At 35.7% G+C, this 20,198-nt stretch overlaps 2 protein-coding genes across 3 annotated transcripts in view; both read right to left on the bottom strand.

Annotated features, from left to right (window-relative positions):
- The window catches only part of UBXN7 (UBX domain protein 7), a 58,020-nt gene continuing 38,238 nt past the window's right edge, over positions 417-20,198 (bottom strand). For both annotated transcript variants that reach the window (XM_018046200.1, XM_018046206.1), the window contains exons 6-11: positions 17,306-17,452; positions 15,875-15,965; positions 15,100-15,227; positions 10,208-10,601; positions 10,009-10,088; positions 417-8,723 (exon numbers count right to left, since the gene is read on the bottom strand). In XM_018046200.1, the coding sequence (XP_017901689.1) occupies positions 8,562-8,723; positions 10,009-10,088; positions 10,208-10,601; positions 15,100-15,227; positions 15,875-15,965; positions 17,306-17,452 (1,002 nt within the window). In that variant the 3' untranslated portion in view covers positions 417-8,561. The remainder of the gene's footprint in view (positions 8,724-10,008; positions 10,089-10,207; positions 10,602-15,099; positions 15,228-15,874; positions 15,966-17,305; positions 17,453-20,198) is intronic.
- LOC102173689 (peptidyl-prolyl cis-trans isomerase-like 3) lies at positions 18,968-19,771 on the bottom strand. Its single transcript, XM_005675064.3, has one exon. It carries the CDS (start codon positions 19,677-19,679, stop codon positions 19,194-19,196), a length of 486 nt encoding a protein of 161 aa, XP_005675121.1. The 5' UTR covers positions 19,680-19,771; the 3' UTR covers positions 18,968-19,193.

Below are 20,198 nucleotides of genomic sequence, written 5' to 3' on the forward strand. Positions count from 1 at the left end.
AATCTCTGTAACTCTTGGCTTTTCTCCCATTAATTTAGTAATTACTTTTTTCCTTCACCTAAGCTGAGTCCTTAGTCATTAGTCACTGTTGGTCTGAAAGACTAGACTCTATGTGACGTATTCATTGGACTGCCAATACATCAAATATATAATCTTAGTTTCCTTACAACGCTATCTAACCCAACAATTTCATGAACAGTTCAGCCAACATTCATAGAGCTTTTATCATATAACTAAGAGTAGAGAAGAAGCTAACAAACGTTACCCTTGATAAAAGAATGATGAACTAACCTTTGTCAGTAAACATCAGTGTCCTCAACATGAGAACATGAGGGCAAGCAAACCCGAATTGTATTAACAAAAGTATCAACAGTACCCAGTCTTACCTCACAAAAACAGTAACGCAAAAAAACTAATACTGAAAAGTTTTTGATTTTATTTCCAAGATCAAATATTACAACAGGACATTTACATGTATTTATAAAAAAATGCAGCAGTTGAATTTATAGATCAGAGGTTTCCTTGAGTTTGGTCCCTCTCTCAGCACAGTGAGCTGATGTCTTCGAAAGACTCCCTTCCCTCCCCCACCCTATATGTCCCACCGCCCCCTCCCCAATTCAAGTTGCAGTATCAATATAAAGTAACTGGGTACAACACAGCAAGAATATTCACAATTTGGTACAGCCAAAACCAGAGGATCACCAAGAGAAAGATCCTCATTTTAGAAATTATTTACCTATAGACTATGTGTATCTATAGATATCACACCCAGTTATCTAAGATTTCCCTGGTTTTAGAGCAAGTGGAAGTTCCATTGAGTCTTAGCCAGCAGTTACAGCTCTGCTTTATCTAACAGCATGTTTTTCTCCTCCTACAAGTTTATATTTTCTATGGTCTCCTTATGTCTTCAAATTTAAGGCTTTCCCTAGCACCTTTATTATCTCTTACTAGATATACAGGAGGGTCTGTCAAGTGTCTTGAACAAAAAAATTTAGCGGATGATCCTGTCGCCCCTTTCTCACTGGTCCCAAAGCCTTCTTCCCACTCTTGAGAAGAACTGCAGAAACAAATGATCTCTCCTAGCACCATGGGATTAAAGCCCTGAAAATTGAGAACTATATGTTATGTGCATTTTAGGGAGCACTTGCCAGAAACACTACAATAGGAGCAGTCTCTGTCCATTACCTTCTTGGATTCAATAACCAAGTTACACTACAGATTAAATTTAGAGCTTGTCCTGCATTAACAATGCAAATCTCACTGAGACCACCACTTTATCCAGAATAAGTTGAGTATACAAACATCCCAGGGAATTTCTAAATTCCGTTAGAAACTGCTTGAGAACACTAAAGCAAATACCCTAAGTTGACTTCACTCAAGTCCCCAACCCACCCTCGTCCCTATCCCCAAATTCCATTCCTTGATTAACTTCTCCGAGTAAGATGGGAAGTGAGGTTTGGAAAATGACATGAAAAATGTTGAAAAAACACAATAGTGAAGACACCAGAATTGGACATTCCAGATGATTCAAAACGCAGTTAAAACTGAACTCATACAAAGCATGCAGAGAAGCCTACAAACACTCCTGAGAGTTTCCATGGAACAATCAATACCTACTCTCTTTCTTAAAAGGTTAAAATAATAATAATAAAGACACCAGATGATTAGAAGTTGTTAACAACCAAAAGGAAAACCGTTCTTAAAAAAAAGATTCTTAAAGGAGTGAATAAAATTATTTCTAAGATTCATGCCAAAGCTTGGCTGGAAGCCCCTCAAAATCCAAGTATCATATAAGCATCAACCTGTACTCATTTCTCTACAACTAAGACTAGAGGATTATCTCACAGCTTTACTGTCTGTCTCCCAGCAAGTTATAAATAGTCTTTCCAAATCTAAGGGACAAACCTAGGAAAGGAACAAGGCCCAAGTCCCCAAATAGGTAAGATAAACAGCCACTACAAGCTTATTACTAATTAGCTGAAATGTGGAGGTCACATACTACTTTCATTCTAATTAGCAGGTAAGAGGGGATTTTCTGGTGGCACTGGTCACTCCATGTGAGGTTTAACTTACAGGGCAGTTAAATTATCATAAAGTTACTGTTAAGAGCATATGATTAGTGTCAAAATCCTATTTATATTTTGAATCACACCATTTATTGATATTTTTCATTATTAAGAACACAGAAGCTTGAGAAAAGCATACTATAAAACCATTTTGTTGAAAACAGAAAGATATCCAACTGAGCATCAACACTCCAACGTCATTAACTTGAATATGTCCTGGTGACACGTACTAGAGTCAGCGACCTTGACAAAGGAAAAAAAAAAAGCAGAATGGCAGGGAATGGTTCCAGACCAAGAATTTCTCTCCCTTATCAGTTAAGATGCCCATATTGAGTCTATGAAAAAAAACAAATAGAAAAGACTTTAAGGAGGGGAGAATTCAATTCCAAGTCAGAATTTATCTAATGATTTGAAATGTTTCCCATTTTATTTACCATTTCTAATAAATGAGTGATTCATGGTGGCCGAGTTAGATTAATAATTTCTTTCAATGGAGATAAAATTTTTCTTACATTAATTAGAGCTTATTCTTCCAATCTATAAACCCAAGTGACTTTATAAGGGATATAAAATCTTAGGGCATTTTGATCTCTGTAGAGGAAACACTATTAAGCAAACAACAAAAACTTGCTGTTTGGTGCAACAGAATTAAGTACAACAAGGCAAATGTCCATATTTAAGATTAATATGTGATTGTTCTTAGGCAAAATACTACCATCAGTATTTATATCTCTAATCCTACAAGTAAGTCTGGTTATCTTTTGAAAATGCTTTACAGAAATACTAAATTATGTTTTATTAAGGTAGTTCATATTAGATTGCTCAACTCTACTTTGAGATCATATGTCAAAGAAAAGCCTGTACCAAAACTATTATGTTTATGAGAAAGACTGAGATTCTAAGCAATACAACAGCATTCCATAAGCTAAAGAAGGGGGAAGGGTATCATGGACTAGCTATCCTATACTTGGAATAAGGATTCCTATGTAGAGAGAGAGTTATAAAAAATGATGTTTGCCTCAAATTCTTTCCTGGTATATTAATTTATAAAAAATGAAAAGTTATTAAAAGTCAGAAATGGAATTTCTTAAACATATCCAATTTCATTAAAAATCATGACATTTTCTGAGAACAGATGTCAAAAATCAAGAAGAGAATGGAAATGTAAAGAGAAAGTTGTATTAAAAGATCTTCTAATTAAGGGTCTCATTACATTCAATAATTTAATCACACAATCACTTCATGGGAAAACTACCAAGCTCATCATAATCTCTATTTAAAAAAAGGCTAAGATTCTAATCTGTCTCTCTAGCAGGACTGACATATAGGTGAATCAAAGACCGAAACAGCCATCACTGAAATACAGAATTTCGACATATCAGGAGAAATCACCACACTGGCTTGGTGTTCTATGTTGGTTATTTTCAGTACTACAGAACATTTTTACCACTATTCTAAAATGTATACAGTGTAATACTAAGTTTCATGGCAAGACAGTAAGTAAAATGCTAAGCAAGGCAAATAAATGAAGTTAAATATTCAAAGTACACAGCTGTCCTTAAGTGGCTTTTATCAAGGCTCATGTTTATTGGAAAATTGCTATGTTCACCAGAAGGGTGGGTTCTTCTTACTATCATTTAGTTTTACACAAGACTTTACTTACTCATCAACCTCCATTCCGTGATTTACTACTGAGTAATACTTCTGAGTACTATTTACTCTCTCTCTTTGGCTCTAAATGAAAGAGACCCAGAAAGACAGAAAATGACACCATGGAGATACACTCTATGGGATAAGAAATATTTTTAAAAGTCAACCTAATTCGATCCTGAAAAACCTGTTTCTGTCAAAACCAAGTGAATTCTACAATTTACACAAATCAATTTCCTAACAACTGCTTAGTCAGTAAACTGCTTTGTTTAAGCACACATAAAGAATTCAATTTAACTCTGGCTGTCAGTGAAATGATTGGTTCTTATTACATTTTAGTCACACTCAACACTGATTAGGAAGACAGCATTAAGTTTTAATTAAAAGTAATGAATTGTGTTTAAAACGTCATTAGTAAACCTGAAACTATTATACTCTCCTTCTGGAGATTTCAATCATCACAGTATGGGTAGATCAAGTTACTGGACAAATGAAACCTGGACACAGGGAAAAAAGCAAGAACTGATTAACAAGAATACTTTAGATTACTCTAGGGATTAATATATAAAATAAAAGGAGGAGACTCAAGAGCATTAAATTTTGGAGTGGAGAGGATTCAGAGATAATATAATTCAGTGGTCTACAATCTGTGGGTTCCCAGAGTCTCTGGAAAGGGTCTGCAATTCCACAGGCACACTTATATTTTCTCCACCATACTTAACCCCACAACTCCCCACCACTGCCGGATTTTAATGTTACAAGCCCTTTTACTTGAACAGACTAAGAACTATTGATCTAGTCCAATTCTCTGTTAATTAGAGGCAGAGATGTAACCCAAGTATACTTTATACCTACATACAGTGCCCCTTCTGCATTTAATATACAATACATTAAATGTGTACCCGGGAAAAGAAATTAAATCTTCCCTTTCCAGTACCAAGTGGCTCCCTCTGGTATTTTCCTAAATGTCCAAAAGAGATCCCTGCTAGCTTAAATCTTTAATCCTGGGATCAATACTTCTTTCCTAGTAATGCCTTATTGTTATATGTCACACCCTAAATCTAGCAGTTTCAAAAGCTGGTACTAAAGAATACAGGGGAATCAAAAGAAAACGTGTTTTGCCACTTTTCAGTTTTATTTCCCTAAATAAAACTTACACTATTCTTTACCTTTTCTAAACTTCTATTGTAATTATGGTTCAGACTCAGGAAAGTAAGTGTTTACATGTTCTATTATCTCATGTGTAGTGTGTCTCTCCAACTGGATAAAACAGGCAGGAAGCAGATCTTAGATTAAGGTTTTTCCAACTTTGATTAAGGACTCAAATAACTGTTAACTTACAGAGTCAAGGAAGCAGAATTTTATAGAAGATTTTAAAATACACACACAGAATGTTCAACAATCTAATATAGACGGGATATAGAAAAGATAATTGTATCTTTTCTGAAAAATGGTAAAAAAAAAAGAGTTGATAAAATTCTTTTTTATCCTTTTCATTTTTTTTCTTGGCAAATAGTGCCATAGTTATTTTCCTTTCACATTTTCATCAGTGCATCATTTTTAAAAAACAATTAGTAATCAGCTGCTGAAAATAATGGTGTAAATAAGACTATATAGGCATAGTACAAATCTCATGAGCTTTAAGGAAACAAAACCAAATAACTTACAGAGCCAAACAATGAGAAGATAACCCTTTGAACAAATTGATTCCTGTTGTAGGAGACCACAGCACGGGAGTGAAAAAAAGCATGAATGCCAGCTCTGATTTTGCCACTTACTAGCTGTGACATCCTGAACAAGTTCTCTGAACTTCAATTTTCTTACTTATCTATAAAACGGGGAAAATATGCACTTTGTGGAGTCCTTAGGGAGATTAAAGAAGAAAATGCACATGAAGTACTTAGTACTTGTTAGTTACTCAAAATTACTTTCCTGTTCTTCCCCCATTTGGCTGTTCTCTTCTCTGGTCCCTTCATAAATCAAATTCAAATGATTTCCTGTTACTCTCCTCCCTACTAATTTTCATTTCATCTCCATATATTTGTCTTCTGTCATTTACTCTCATCAAAGCCTAGCTTGTTCTTTTCCTTCCTACCTTTTAAGGTCTCTTTCAAGCTGCTTCCAACACCTATGAGGAGTGACTATTTTTACCTAATCTTACTAACTTCATTTTATCTATTCAATAAAACCTCTCCTCCAAAGAGCTAAGGAATTTGCAGAGGAAATGACTTACTAATAAAGTGTATTAAGTTCTTGAACAAAGCACAATCCATACTCTTCCTGTGTACAATTCATAATGCCTTCCTTGTAGGCCTGTATACCAAACCCAGGATAATTACACTCCTGCCTCAGAATAAAATAAAATCCTCTACATCTTGTACTCTAAAAACCCCTGTTTTATTTAAGTTGGATCAATATCTCATGCCCCATCTCTTTGATATGCTTACTGATATCACTTTGATGTGGTCATCTCATAGTAATCAAAGTTGAAAAAGTTACTTTGGTTTCTTATACATGGATATGCCAGAGCTGAGCTTATCAGAAAGAACTACATCTTATCATTAATGAACATTTGTCTTAAGTTTTCTAGATATGTTTTACAAAGAGAAACTAGTAGGTAAAAGAATGAAACAGAATCCTATGGGGAAAATTCTTGACTTCATATTTTTAACAGATTTGGACTTTAGCTGTGACTCTGCTGAGAGTGGAGATAGGTGCCATCACAGCACCAAAGCTGAGCATAACCTCACCTCGTACCCTGTGCCTCCCTGAATTTTTAGATTTTTGACCTTGTCTATGACCAATACTTTTTTTTAACCCTCTAATGCACCTTTGTATATAGCTCTGTTCTTCAGATAGCAAGTATATTATCCAAGTTCAGAGAAACAATTGAGGAATTAACATGAAAACCATGCTTCCTCAATAAATCAGAAGCTGCTAGTTAGCCTCGAGAGCCTATGAAAATACACCAAAGTGGTATTACTCAGTCACCAATCTAAAGAGAGAACTTTGACTCAAGGTATAAATGAAATTGTAATTATATAAATATATTTATAAATATTTATACAATTATATACTTATACATAAGCACTTACACAGACTTAGAAAAAAATGTAAGAACATTAATTCAAAAGGACTCACTGAAGAATAAACAGAATTTTCCATGATTTTCTTGAGGACATACATAACTCATTCTTTAGGGAGGGTCCCTCAAAGTCCAACCATTAGAAACCGTATTCTCTAATTGTGTACTAGCAACACACAAGCATTTTTTTTTTTTAATCCCCCAGTTGCCAAGAGAGTGATCTTAATAAAATAGATGGGAACCTAAAGGTCTCTGAGTAATAGCAATTTATGTTCCTCAAGTAGAAGAATCAATCAATCTAAATCCCAATCAACAAAACAGGTTCACTCTGTATTATGATTTTATAACAAGTTAAAGTTCTGATTTTGCCACCAGAATTACTACTACCCGTTCAGAGGACTCTAACACTCAAAATAAGAATTGAGCATAACGTGAAGCTGGTAAGTCTAATCGTATTACAGATTCAAGACGACCTCTTCTAAATAACACTGAAAAAAGCGCTCACCAACTACAATTTGAATGTGGCTTTTGTTGGCAGAAAAAACTCACACCCGAAAATTACAGGTAATCTTCCCCACTTCCATTACTAAATGTTGTCTTCTTATGAACTGATTTTAAAGGTCCTCCTATTAGAGCTAAGTTTTCAGTTTTGATACCTTTTGTAAAAAACTGCATGAGGAATTAAGCTCATTCAATCACCAGAGCCTTTCAGAGACAGTTCCAACCAAGGGTAAAAGATAAATCATTATTTCTAACCAAAGGAACATGGTTAGCAACTCTCAGCTTCAACTTCTTTTCCCCCCAGGGCATACATTAAGTATGCCTTAAAGCACATAGGACAATCAATAACCATAGTGGTTACAACTACAAGCCATTGTACTCATGATTACTGAACAGCTGCCTTCCTATAGATCACTTGTGGACCCAAACAATGGAAGGGCCAAAGGAATTAATATGCTGTACTGGCAAAAACAGCAAGTACCTTCCTATTCTAGTCACCACAACGTGCTCACAAAACGTCCATTCCAAGATTAGCAGGATCAAGATAGTTTATAGAGTAATAACGAAGAAAGCTGTCTCAGGCTAGGATATTGAAAGCCACTCCATGCTACTCACCCTAATTTAACACTCTTTCTGTCAATAACACATATCATGGAAATAATTCTAGATGGCAGTTCTTTGAGAAAAATATTAAATATAATGAGCAGTAATTATAAAGGATGCTTTTTCCGTGTAAACAAAAGCCTGGGCACTTTGTTACGTGGTATTTCCTACATGAACAACAAAACAAAACATGTGTTAGAGAATTTCTTCTCCCTACTAAAAAAGGGCTTACAAAACAGAGAGGCTGTTCTTATTCTGAATCTGGCCATTCCTTTACCAAAGGAGTCTGAAGAGTAACATTTCATTTGATCCCCTAAAAGTGCTGTGTAAGAGACCACTTATTGGAACACACATTTCCTGCTGCCAGTACTAGGAGGTCTTATCCTAACACTTCCATTTGGTCACCAGATTAGGTAAGAAAGAGAGAAAAAAGTAGGAAAAAGAAGGAAATGGGAGAGGAGGAAAAAAAGGCAGGGGGGGAGGGCGGGAGGTGAGGCTGATTACAGGAGAGAACAAGAAACAGAAGAGAAGGCAGGTGACTTGCTTGCCCAACTTTGGCTCTATGGTCCTATGAGCCAAAACGCATACTCAGTGACATGGTATCTCACAGAAAAAGGGAAAAAAAGGGGTAAGCTGAGAGAGGTCAGGCCATGATGTTAATTTCTTTCCTGTACAAAGACAGTCTCTTGAGGACAAAGGCCTGCCTCCTGTAATGTAATATCATAGTCCAGATGAGAGAGTTTCCTCCGAGGGAAATTGGTGAGAAGTTCAAAACGTTCATTTGGATATCCTTTAGACTGGACATGCTTCACCAAAGCCTATGAAAAACAAGAGAAAAGACAAAGTTGTTAAATGGGAACACAAGACAGAACATAATGAATAATTTAAAAATATACAATATTCATTTTTATATCAGATAAGATGTAAGTTTAAGTTATAAAAACTGAAGCTTACTCTTGTAGAAATGGCAATATAACACTTTGCATGGGGAGATACTAAACCTGTACTCAATAATTAATAGCCAGTAAATGACATTGAAGTGTTCAGGGTTATTACTGCCTCATCAACAAACAAACCTAATTTCTGTTTATAAAATTATTATCCTCATTTTTAAACATTTCATTAGTTTTCCTTCCTGCTATTTATCAGGGAAGATGCATCCTTCATCCTATCTTGTCAGCTGTGCACTGAATCCTTTCTTGCCTTCTCTTGCCATGCCACCACCACAAACTATTCTTTTACATGTATCTTCAACATCTTTTCTACAGATGCTTCCTATCAGACTTAAACATGCTTAGTCTCTCCTTCAATCATCTTTTCCCCTGATTGCTGCTCACTCCCTCACTCTAGATTCAAAACCAATCTTCTCAAAAAAGTGGTCTATACTTGTATTCATTGTTTCATCTCCCATTCCTTTCCAATTACTAGACTAGGAGACATTCTAGGTATTTACACCAGAGGCTAGAGCCTGCCTGCATTCATCACAGTCTTTAAGAGTCTAATTATTTTCAGCCATAGCAATGGCCAGGTATAAACACTTGACCCAAGGAGGATTCATTCATAGGCTAATCTAAACAAGTCAGATTCATTCTCTTTTCCAGGAGTTGAAAAACACAAAAGAAAGGCTTATCAGCTATGGACTCTGGAGGAAAAGCTCTCAATACATCCCTATTACGGATTATGTACAGGCTGTTTTCCAAACAGTCATCAGAATACAGAGAGAAGAATGGTATGAAGCAGAGAATCACAAGTGGGAAACTCAATAGGCCCCACAAGAGAAACACACAGAAAATAGTCATGGTTCTTAACTACTAGGAAATCCAGGAGGCCCCACTACTGTCTTTAAATAAACCTCACTCCTTTTCCAGGTAGTAATTTCAGTTGGGTTTCTATTGCAAGCAGCTATGGAACAGAGAAGCCTTGACTAGAACAGACTATGCAAGATGCCCAAGATAAGGTGGGGAGGAAATAAAGCAGTGAGAATTAAACATTCACCACAATGAAGTTTCCAGTTAGAGACCTAACCAACACCCATATGAAAGAATCATCAAGCAAATTACACCAAGTAGTTTTTCTGCTTCAAGTAAATTAGATATAACTTACTAGTAGTTTAGCTTGCTCTGGAAGAGTGATTTGTTCCCTTTTTCCATCTGGATACCGCAACATCAGCTGTGCTTTTGGTCCTAAAGAAAGGGTTAAAAAATATATATATATAGCTGTGTGACAGAACACTAATTTAAACAAATAATTCTCTTCAGTAATATTAAAGTTTTAAGTAAAGGAAGTTTAAAATGTGACCCACCATTTACATCAATGCCCTCCACTATTCCATCTGATTTTTCAGGTGACATCTCCAATATTTCTGAATCCATGACTGGCAATCCTTGGTGGTTTGTGGCTGTTCCAGGCTCAGTTCTGGCAGGGGGCTCAGTCATTGACCTTCTGTTCTCCTCTTTTCTATGCCCCAAATCTTTGTGGGGAGACTTTCTAGACTTGGCAAGATTCTCTATCTCCTCCTCTTCATCAGAGCCACAAACAGATATGAACTCCTCACTGCCAGAAAAAAGTTCAGATTCAGATTCTTCATCTGAGCGGCTATCCTGTTTTGTCTGTGTGGAATCAAAATGTGTCTCTTGTAAGGAGGCTCTGATGGCAGCTTCTAGCTGACTGTCTTCACTTGCATCTATAAGGCTCTCCTGCAAGATGCAGTCATACAACATGGGTAGAAAGAAAAAGAAAACAGTTAAACCAAAAAAATGATCAAGTCAAATAGGGCATGGGAAATCAAACAGTCAGCTTGCCATTATTATTGTCTGCTGGATGTATCTCTTCTACTAAATTTTAAGCTATTTGAGGGCAACAACTTTGTCTTAAACAGCCAAGTTGGAATGGCATTTTAAACACAAAAATAAAAACTGTCACACCATCTGGCACAATGATTGCAAGCACAGGACTTGGCAGGATGTGGGGTGGGGGAAATCAAAGTGAATAAAATCAAGAAAACAACTTATTCCTTGCCCAGAACAAGACATGAATTAAGGTTTTAAATATAAAAGTCAAAACATTAGTCTTTAACATGACTAAGCACAAAGAAAGATGTCTATCTTGCTCACTAACCAGCACTGCTTTGGCACACAGAAGGCTATCAGTAAATAAATAACTTAGTAATGATCATTTTACAAAAAAACTAACAGTCAGATCTTTAACATTCAAACAAAACAAAATACTGTATAAAAAATATGAAAAAACAACTACATTTTTCCAAACTTAATTTCAATGAAGGTTCTGATTGTGACCGACCACGAAAAGCGACTTTCAACAGTTCTCCCCGTGGAAAAGTCCTACTGTCACAGATTTCACTAAACTTGTTGAGTCGCAAAATAGGCATTACTAGAGTGAATCCAAACTATACAAAAAGATTTTTTATGATAGTCAAAAGCTGAACACTGGATATTTTATGATATAAAGGAACTACAGTTAATTTTCTGCAGATGTGTTAGGGATACTGTTATTATTTCTAAAAATAAAAAGAATCTTTTATCTTTTAAAAATACATGCCAAAGAATTAATAATAAATAAAACAATGAATCCTGAGATTTGCTTCAAAGGACGGGGTATAGCTGAAACAAGACTCACCACAAGTTGTTAATGACTGAAATTAGTTAATGGACACACAGAAGCTCAATAAACTCCTCTGTTCTAAAATTTTCCATAATAAAAAGTTCAGGTTGCTAACAAAAAACTAAAGGAGTTTCAATTTGGCTTACCCTATCTGCCAATAACATAAAAAAAATTTTTTTTTTTAAATTTTAAGGCAACTTAAGGCTAATTTAGGGCTTGCCTGGTGGCTCAGAGGTTAAAGTGTCTGCCTGGAATGCAGGAGACCCGGGTTCGATCCCTGGGTTGGGAAGATCCCCTGGAGAAGGAAATGGCAACCCACCCCAGTACTCTTGCCTGGAGAATCCCATGGAGGGAGGAGCCTGGTAGGCTACAGTCCATGGGGTCGCAAAGAGTCGGACACGACTGAGCGACTTTACTTACTTAAGGCTAATTTAGCACCAAAAAATATATGTAAATTGGACTTTCCTGGTGGCTTAGAGGGTAAAGCATCTGCCTGCAATGCAGGAGACCTGGGTTCGATTCCTGGGTTGGGAAGATCCCCTGGAGAAGTAAATGGCACCCCACTCCAGTACTCTTGCCTGGAAAATCCCACGGACAGAGGAGCCTGGAAGGCTGCAGTCCATGGGGTCACTGAGGGGCGGACACGACTGAGCGACTTCACTTTCACTTTTCACTTTCAAGCATTGGAGAAGGAAATGGCAACCCACTCCAGTGTTCTTGCCTGGAGAATCCCAGGGACGGGGAAGCCTGGTGGGCTGCCGTCTATGGGGTTGCACAGAGTTGGACACTGAAGAGACTTAGTCCACAGGTCCCAAAGAGTCGGACATGACTGAGCGAGCTCACTTTCACTCACTTTCACTAAGGCTAATTTAGCACCAAATATATATATAAATAAATAAAAAGGCAAGTAGATGTACCCATGTGACCAGCAATGGCTTAAGTGAACTGTAGGTTTAAAATAATGATATTACACAGCATGCAGCTTGATTTTAAAGACTGCCACCGTAGTAGATACTGCTGGCTTCCTATTCAACATTCATTCTCCTCTGATTCCTAACTTACAAGATCCTACTTCTATTTAACTTTGTACTTGAGGCAGATAATATGGTTTTCTTTTTTAGTGAACGCCATTGGTTGGTTGTCTAACATTAAACCAACTTTGCATTCCTGAGCTAAAACCCACTTGGTTAGGATACACTGCTTTTTTATAAACTGCTTGGCTAGAATACACTGCTTTTTTATAAATCAGACTCATTTATGAAAATTTTGTTAAGAATTTTTGTATCCCTGTTAATAAGGGTTATTGGTTTAATTTCTTTGTTTTTTGTTTTCCTTGTAAAACAAAGCTCAGTTTTTGGTTTTGGTTTTGATATCAAGTTAATGCTGGCCTCACAATGAACTAGGCAGTATTTCTTCCCCTTTGGTTTCCTGGAAGAGTTTGTGTAGAATTAGCATTATTTCTTCCTTAAAAATTGAAGACATTTACCAGGGAGGCCACCTGGGTATAGTTTTCTTTGTGGAAGTTTTAAACTACAAATTCAATTTAATTAATAGATATATTAATAGGACTATTCAGGTATCTGTTTTTCCTTAAATGAGCTTTAGCAGGTTGTGTCTTCTTAGGAATTTGTCCTTTTTACCTAAAGGTCAAGTATTTGACATAAAGTTATTCACTGTATTACTTATTATTTCTTCAATAACTGTAATATCTATATGGATGGCTCCTCTCCCAATCCTGTAATTGGTAATTTGTGGCTTTTTTCCCCTGACCATCTGACTAGAGGCTTACCAATTTTATTGACTTTCTAAAAAACAAGCTTCTGGTTTCATTTAATTTTTTCTTTTGTTTTCTAAGTTACTGGTTGATCTTTGTTCTTTCCCCTTTTCTTTCTGCATAGTTTGGGTTTGATTTAATTTTTTCTGTGTGGGTCCTTTTTCATTTCATTTAAGATGGAAACAAGTCATTAATTTGAAGCTTTCTTTTTTAATACAGGCACTTAGTTATTTACTTTCTCTGTAAGTGATGTTTTAGTTCCATTCCACAATTTTTTTTTTAGCTGCAAGGGAAACTGGTAAATGGAATTTTTTAGTGGGGCATGCTTCCTTTTATAGACACAATTAGCATCTTTGCTTCCTTATTAAAAGGTACCTCAACGGTGTCCAAGCAACTGTGTCCAGCAAAAATAAGCAGAATTCTTTATCTGTGGCTGTTTATCTTCGTAATAAAGATATCACCTCTTTTCTCCTTGTCCATTAGACTGTGATATTGGGAGCACAGCATCTATACCATAATCATGAGGATAAAAGCCAAGACTAAGGATGGAAGTGGGGGGAAAAAAAGAGAAAGAACCTGGTTCCTTGATGACATCCACAGCAGTCAAGTCCTAGATTGCTTCCCTCTGAACTTCTTATTGAGAAAAGATGTCTTCCTTGTTTAAGCTATTATGTGTTGCAGTTTCTCTTGTACAGAGTTGATCAGAATTTAAGTCAGAGAATTATTTAGTTCAGAAGTGGGGTCTGAGGTACTAGTCACCCAAATAAGCCCTATGTAACTGTCCAATTTTATGGCCCCACTCTTTTCCCTACCAAGTTCCTTAACTTTTATAAGACATCTGGTGAAATATTAAACCAAATTTATGTTGTAATTCAGCAACTCAAAAGCTCAGGCTCTGGATTTTGACAATTTCAGCCTATGATTGCAAAAGATGAGAAAACCCTCTCAGCGAAGTCACAGAAACTTCCTCGATTTTTTAATGTCTTAAAAAAGAATTCTACTTAAGTAAAATTCATGAGTAATGGAGGAGGAAAAATGAATTCTATACAAACCCTTGGCAAGTATTCACAGCTTCTCCTTAAATGTGCACTTTACTTTCAGTAATAATTTAAGGAACTGTTTCATTACTGCATGGTACTAGACTACTAAAGTCAGATTCTATATAATTAATTCCATCCTCACTGCCATCAAACCCAAATAGTTCCTATAATCAATGAAAGATTCCCACAACTTTGAAGGTCTCTTACTTAAAACTAATTTTGCTATCAATTATCAAGTAGGTCTGCCTAGTAATAGCGTATTATAGAATTAAATATAGAAATAATCTTTAGGTGGGCCTGAGAGCTAGGGCCTAAAGCTATGTAATCAGAAATAATGCCCAACTACACCATGAGAGATGTTCTAGCAAAAATATCATTTCTGCTGCTGCTTAGACATGGATTCCAACAGTCCAAACAGTACTGCCTCTCAAAACGTGGGTTTCTCTGTTACTGGGCTCACAGGTGAGCTGCCCTGCTCAGTGTTACACATTCACATTGTTCAGTTCTAAATCCAGGCCTTAGGTCCCATGCCTGACCCTGGCGGCAAGTGAGAGTGGAAATATGAATCTTGCAATTTCACTGAGAAGAAAGAACCCTTATGTGGGAAACTATCAAAATGTAAGATGCTGTACAGCCACATATTTTAACTGTCTGCCACTTACATTATTATCTTTACCATCTTAACCTCAAACATTTTACACAAGGCACTTCTATACAATTATATTTAATTGCCCATCACCACCTCTCAGTCATACTTACTGAACGGGCACATTTTTTGGGGGGACTGCTAGAAAGTCCATCCAATTGCCCATGTTCACCCAGAAATCCCGTTACTTGGTCCAAGAAAGAAGATACATCTAACTGGTGCCACTCTACAAGCTTCTGACCTAAAGATTAAAAACCAGGATATAGAAATATAATAAAACCAACATCCTTTCTGAATTCTCACTAAGTATTTCTTTCAGCATACCACAATTAAAATTTACTGGGAACATATCCCCACCCATCACCACTTAAGTTACAGTGTCTTCATAACCTAGAAGATACATTAATTATAACGAACCTAAGAGATTCCCAGCCTTCATGACAGAACAACTACATTATCTGCTGGTATCACTTATTGCTATTTAGGAAGAAGAGATTCAGACAAAGCAATATATATACAAAACTCAATCAATTAATAATGAAACTAGCTCTACCCTCTGCTTCTCTGGTGGGATTACAATGAGTATCTGAACAGTCTTAAATAAATGACCTAAGGGGATCCTTAAAAATGATAAGATAAACCATTATTCTTTGAAAGAACAGAACTGCAAATTTAAAATAGTACCATCTCCCAAAGTTGTTTCCTAACAAACTCCCTAAATACACACATCAATAGATTTTTAAGTAATTCAGAGGCACATGAACAAGAACCTTTCATATACATTACTACAGACAATCTTGAAACTGGACCCAAGATAAAATTGAAGATTATTTAGGTAATTGAAAGATACACGATAGGTTAAAGGCCGTAAGCTGAAATACACCTTACCTGTCCGTGGATCCAAGATGGAAACATAGGGGAAATCCCCTAGCTTATAAAACTGTATGTATCTCTGACCTTCCTCACTGTCGTGATAGACCTGTTAAGTCATTATACATATTAAAAAAAAAAAAATCAGCCTCTTAAAAAAGTACCTTGTTATGTACCAACAGCTATTAATTCTCCAAAAACACCTTTGGCATATTAGGCTCTCATTGCCTACAGAGAAAATGAAGGTCACCTAATGTGAACTCTTCACTTCCTGCCTTCAGAGTCACTTCTGACCCTTACAGAAATACAGCAATCCATCCTTCCTCCTTGACCCAGTTCTTCCTTTTCAAGTCACCTGTCCATCTATGTCACTTCTGACTCTCAACTACATATATCTTAATAAATCACAATATGTTAAGATTATCAACTCAAGTGCCCAGCATACCTCTAGGCAAACAGATGCTCAATCAATAGTTGCTGAATAAAAGGTTACTGTTCAGAAAAAAACTTACTGAATTCAGGGCCCTGTAAAGAATGAACTGGCAAATTACTAACATTAACAGCATATCTTAGAGTGGGGAAAAAATTAATTCAGAAGTTTTTATTTTTTATGAAAATTTTTTTTGCTGCATTGCACAGCATGCAGGATCTTAGTTCCCTGACCAGAGATTGAACCCGTGCTGGAACAAGATCACCTACTGTTAGCATGGTAATTTATATAAAAAGAAACCAGAGCCAGAAAGACTAAGTGACAAATTTAAGGACATACAGTTAAAGATTACCAAACTCAAGCTAAAATCAACATATTAAACAAAAGTTTCTCAATTCCTTCAAATCTTCTACATCTGCACTATCAATTATAGTAGCCCCCAGAACATGTGCTACTGAAGCATTTGAAATGTGACTAATCCTAACTGCTATACTATAAATGTAAAATACATACTAGATCCTGAAAACTTAACACTCCCCCCCAAAAAAAACCCACAACCCAAATGCCTCAATCAATATTTTAACATTAGTTTTATATCATAGATACTGATTTTTAAAATATATTAAAATCAATCACCTGTTTCTTTTGACTTTTAAAAATGTGGCTACAATAAAATTTTAATCGTATTACATTTCTGTTAAACAGTACAGCTATACACTCTTATCAAGATGGTTAAAAAATGATGTTAAAATTCTTCTGAAGTACGCGTACTATATGGTTATATGGCTTGGTTCTTTTTTTTTTTTTGTCTTGCTTCCGTTTTTTCCTCCTTCCCTTCACTGATGCTCTAATTTTCTTTTGTCTTTACTATCTTAGCCATTATGGGTGGCTTTATGTTTTCATATGTAATAACTTAATTCAGCTGTTTTTTTTTTTTAGCTTATAACCTACTTCCTCCTCCTAGACACCACATACTACCAAAGTAAAATGCTATAAAATGTTTGATTAACTCTCCCCACCTGCCAGAAAATGAAGTGTTCCCGGATAATATTCTTCACAGCCTCGTTGCTCCATACATCACGGTTGAGGCACTGGCATGCAAAGTCTTGTACATTTTGAATGTTTATCATCAGCCACTTATTTTGCATCTGGCCACACTCTTTGGCCTGTAAGAATAAAGTTACATAACAATTAGAAAGTTTCTACTTGGTAACAGGTGTGTTTCAGAATTCAGAAGTTATTTTCTTTCCATGTAAATACTAAGTTTTTTCGCTCAAGTATGACACCTAGAGTTTTCTGTGTATAAACATTATTCACATTTTTGCTTATATATACATGTATAATTATACAGTCCATTTGCAAGCATTTTTCAAATTTAAATGAATTGTTTTCCTTTTATCCATTGTTATTTATTTGAGTGGCTGGATTTTATTGCACTGGTAAACATGTAAACCTCTTCACCTGAAAAAGATTCCATAAACAAGGGCACAATTCTATTGTGCTTTCTCTACTAATCCCTATCCGAAAATATACCTCTTCTTTTTAATAACTGTAACCAGTATGTGTGTATTAGTTTGTTATTTTTTTCAACATCATTTTACACACATTTCCAAATATCATATTCATCTCAATTATTAGGCACATGGCATTTTATAGATTCACTCTATGAATCTTTCACTAGAAGCTGCTGAGGATTTTCTCTCTCAGGTTGTTTTCCTAGGTGTGTATTTAAAAACTGAAACTACAGATGAAAGGATGTTTCAGAACGATCTCCAAAAGACTCTCCAATTTACAGCACAAGTATCAGTTATGAGTGTGTACTTTTTTTTCCCCTTACATTGTCTTATCACAACATTGATCTAAGAAATATTACTGAACTAGAAAAGGATGGCAGAAAAGCAAATGAGCAAAAGCTACCTCAAACCCTCTTATAGAAACAATGAAATGGAAGTCATAGCTTGAGCTTTTAAATGATTTTGTCAGAGAAACAATATATTTTTTCCCCAAATCAGTGTGACATGGGAAAGTCTTAAGAATCAGCTAAAACTCAGATTAATAATAACTGAAGAACATGTATTATTTCGGAGGTATTGGAAAACGTAAGACTATCTTCTGTTTAATAAGCAGGTTTACACAATCTTAAAAAATTGTTATTCTACTTTTCTATACACATCTTCCAGAGAAAATAATTTTGTAATATTCATTACTGATTCCAAAAGTGAAAATCCAAGTTCTAAAAGGAAGTAGCTTTATAATGAGCCAGAAAGCTACAATTAACCGGTCAAAAGCTTATTTTTAAGTATACAAAATCTAATAACTCCTTGCTTCTAGGAAGTAATAGTATTCCACTTAATCCCTTGCCTATAGCAAGCATGTGGATTTAAAAAATGGGTGATAAGTGAGTAATTATACTGCTTTAACTGAAGAAAAGTATTTGAGAAGAAAGAAAAAACATTCTAGAGGGACAGACTAAATAGTACACATCCCTATAAGGTACATTTACTAAGTCTGCCTTAACTGCAACACTGACCAAAAAACCCCCAAAAAACAAACAAAAAAAACCCCACGAAACACTGAAAAATTTTAAAAAGGCAGGGTTCAAAAACAATAAGAGCTATCTGCTACTGTTTTTATTTTTATTTTTATTATTTAAAAATGAATGTTTATATGAAAATACAAAGTTAAACACAGGGTTTTTTTTTTAATTAAAGAAATGCATTAGATAACAGTCATAGAATATGCTCTAAAAATAGGACTAAACACTGTTTGGCCCCTCTTGCTACGAGCAACTCACGGAAGATCTTAGTTATAAACAAGCTGCAATTTTTGACATAATTAAAACTGAGTAAACCATAATAGGTGTGTTCCTTGAATAGTTTGCCAAATATTTGTCCAGGTCTATTATAGCTACTGGGCAAATGGGTTGGCATGAATAGTTATGTCCTTAATGTGTACATCATTAAGAGGTCGATATGTCTTCTCATTTACGGGTAACTTCTCCAGTTCATCTAGAGTCTCCAGACCATCTATCACCTTGCCAAATACTGTGTATTTCATGTCCAGATGTGGCTGCTTCCCATAGGTGATGAAAAACTGAGATCCATTAGTATTTGGGCCATTATTAGCCATAGATACAACACCTCTAACACTGTGCTTAAGATATTCACTATATTCATCTTCAAACTTCTTGCCCCAGATACTGTTACCTCCCCTTCCAGTACCTGTCGGATCTCCCGTTTGAACCATGAAACCCTTGATATTTCTATGAAATATACAGCCATTGTAGTAATTACTGGCACAAAGAGCCAAGAAATTTTCACATGTTTTGGGTGTCCTTTCACAGAAGACTTCTATTTTAATATCACCTACATCTGTATGCAATGTCACCGACATTTTCTTTCTTGATGGTTTCAGGAAGCACTGTTACTTTCTCAGGGTTTATTGAGAGAAGTTCAAAAACAAGCCTCTTGAGAGGGGGCTCTTTCAGTAATTACACTAGGACAAAAGCGTTAATTCTCGCTACTGTTTTTAAAAATTCATCTATTCACAGTCATGCTTTCATTCATTCAGATTCATTCATTCAACAGACATTTGAGTATCTACCATGTTTCAGGTACAGCTATAGATGCTGGAGTTATAGCAGTTACCAAACCAAAAAATCCCTTCCTGCACAAAGCTTACAATGGGAGAAGCCTTATATAAGCAAAAGCAACTGAAAGATGTTGAGAAATTACTTTTAATGCAAATCAAAAATCAAAACTACAATGAGGTGTCACCTCACACCAGTCAGGATGGCCATCAATAAATAAATCTACAAAAAACAAATGCTGGAGAGGCTGTAAGGGAACCCTCCTACACTGTTGGAAAAGTACGTAAAGAGGATATATAGGAAAAATTAATCTATTTCAATAA

Source organism: Capra hircus, chromosome 1, assembly GCF_001704415.2.
Source record: "Capra hircus breed San Clemente chromosome 1, ASM170441v1, whole genome shotgun sequence".
Classification (NCBI taxonomy): Eukaryota; Metazoa; Chordata; class Mammalia; order Artiodactyla; family Bovidae; genus Capra; species Capra hircus.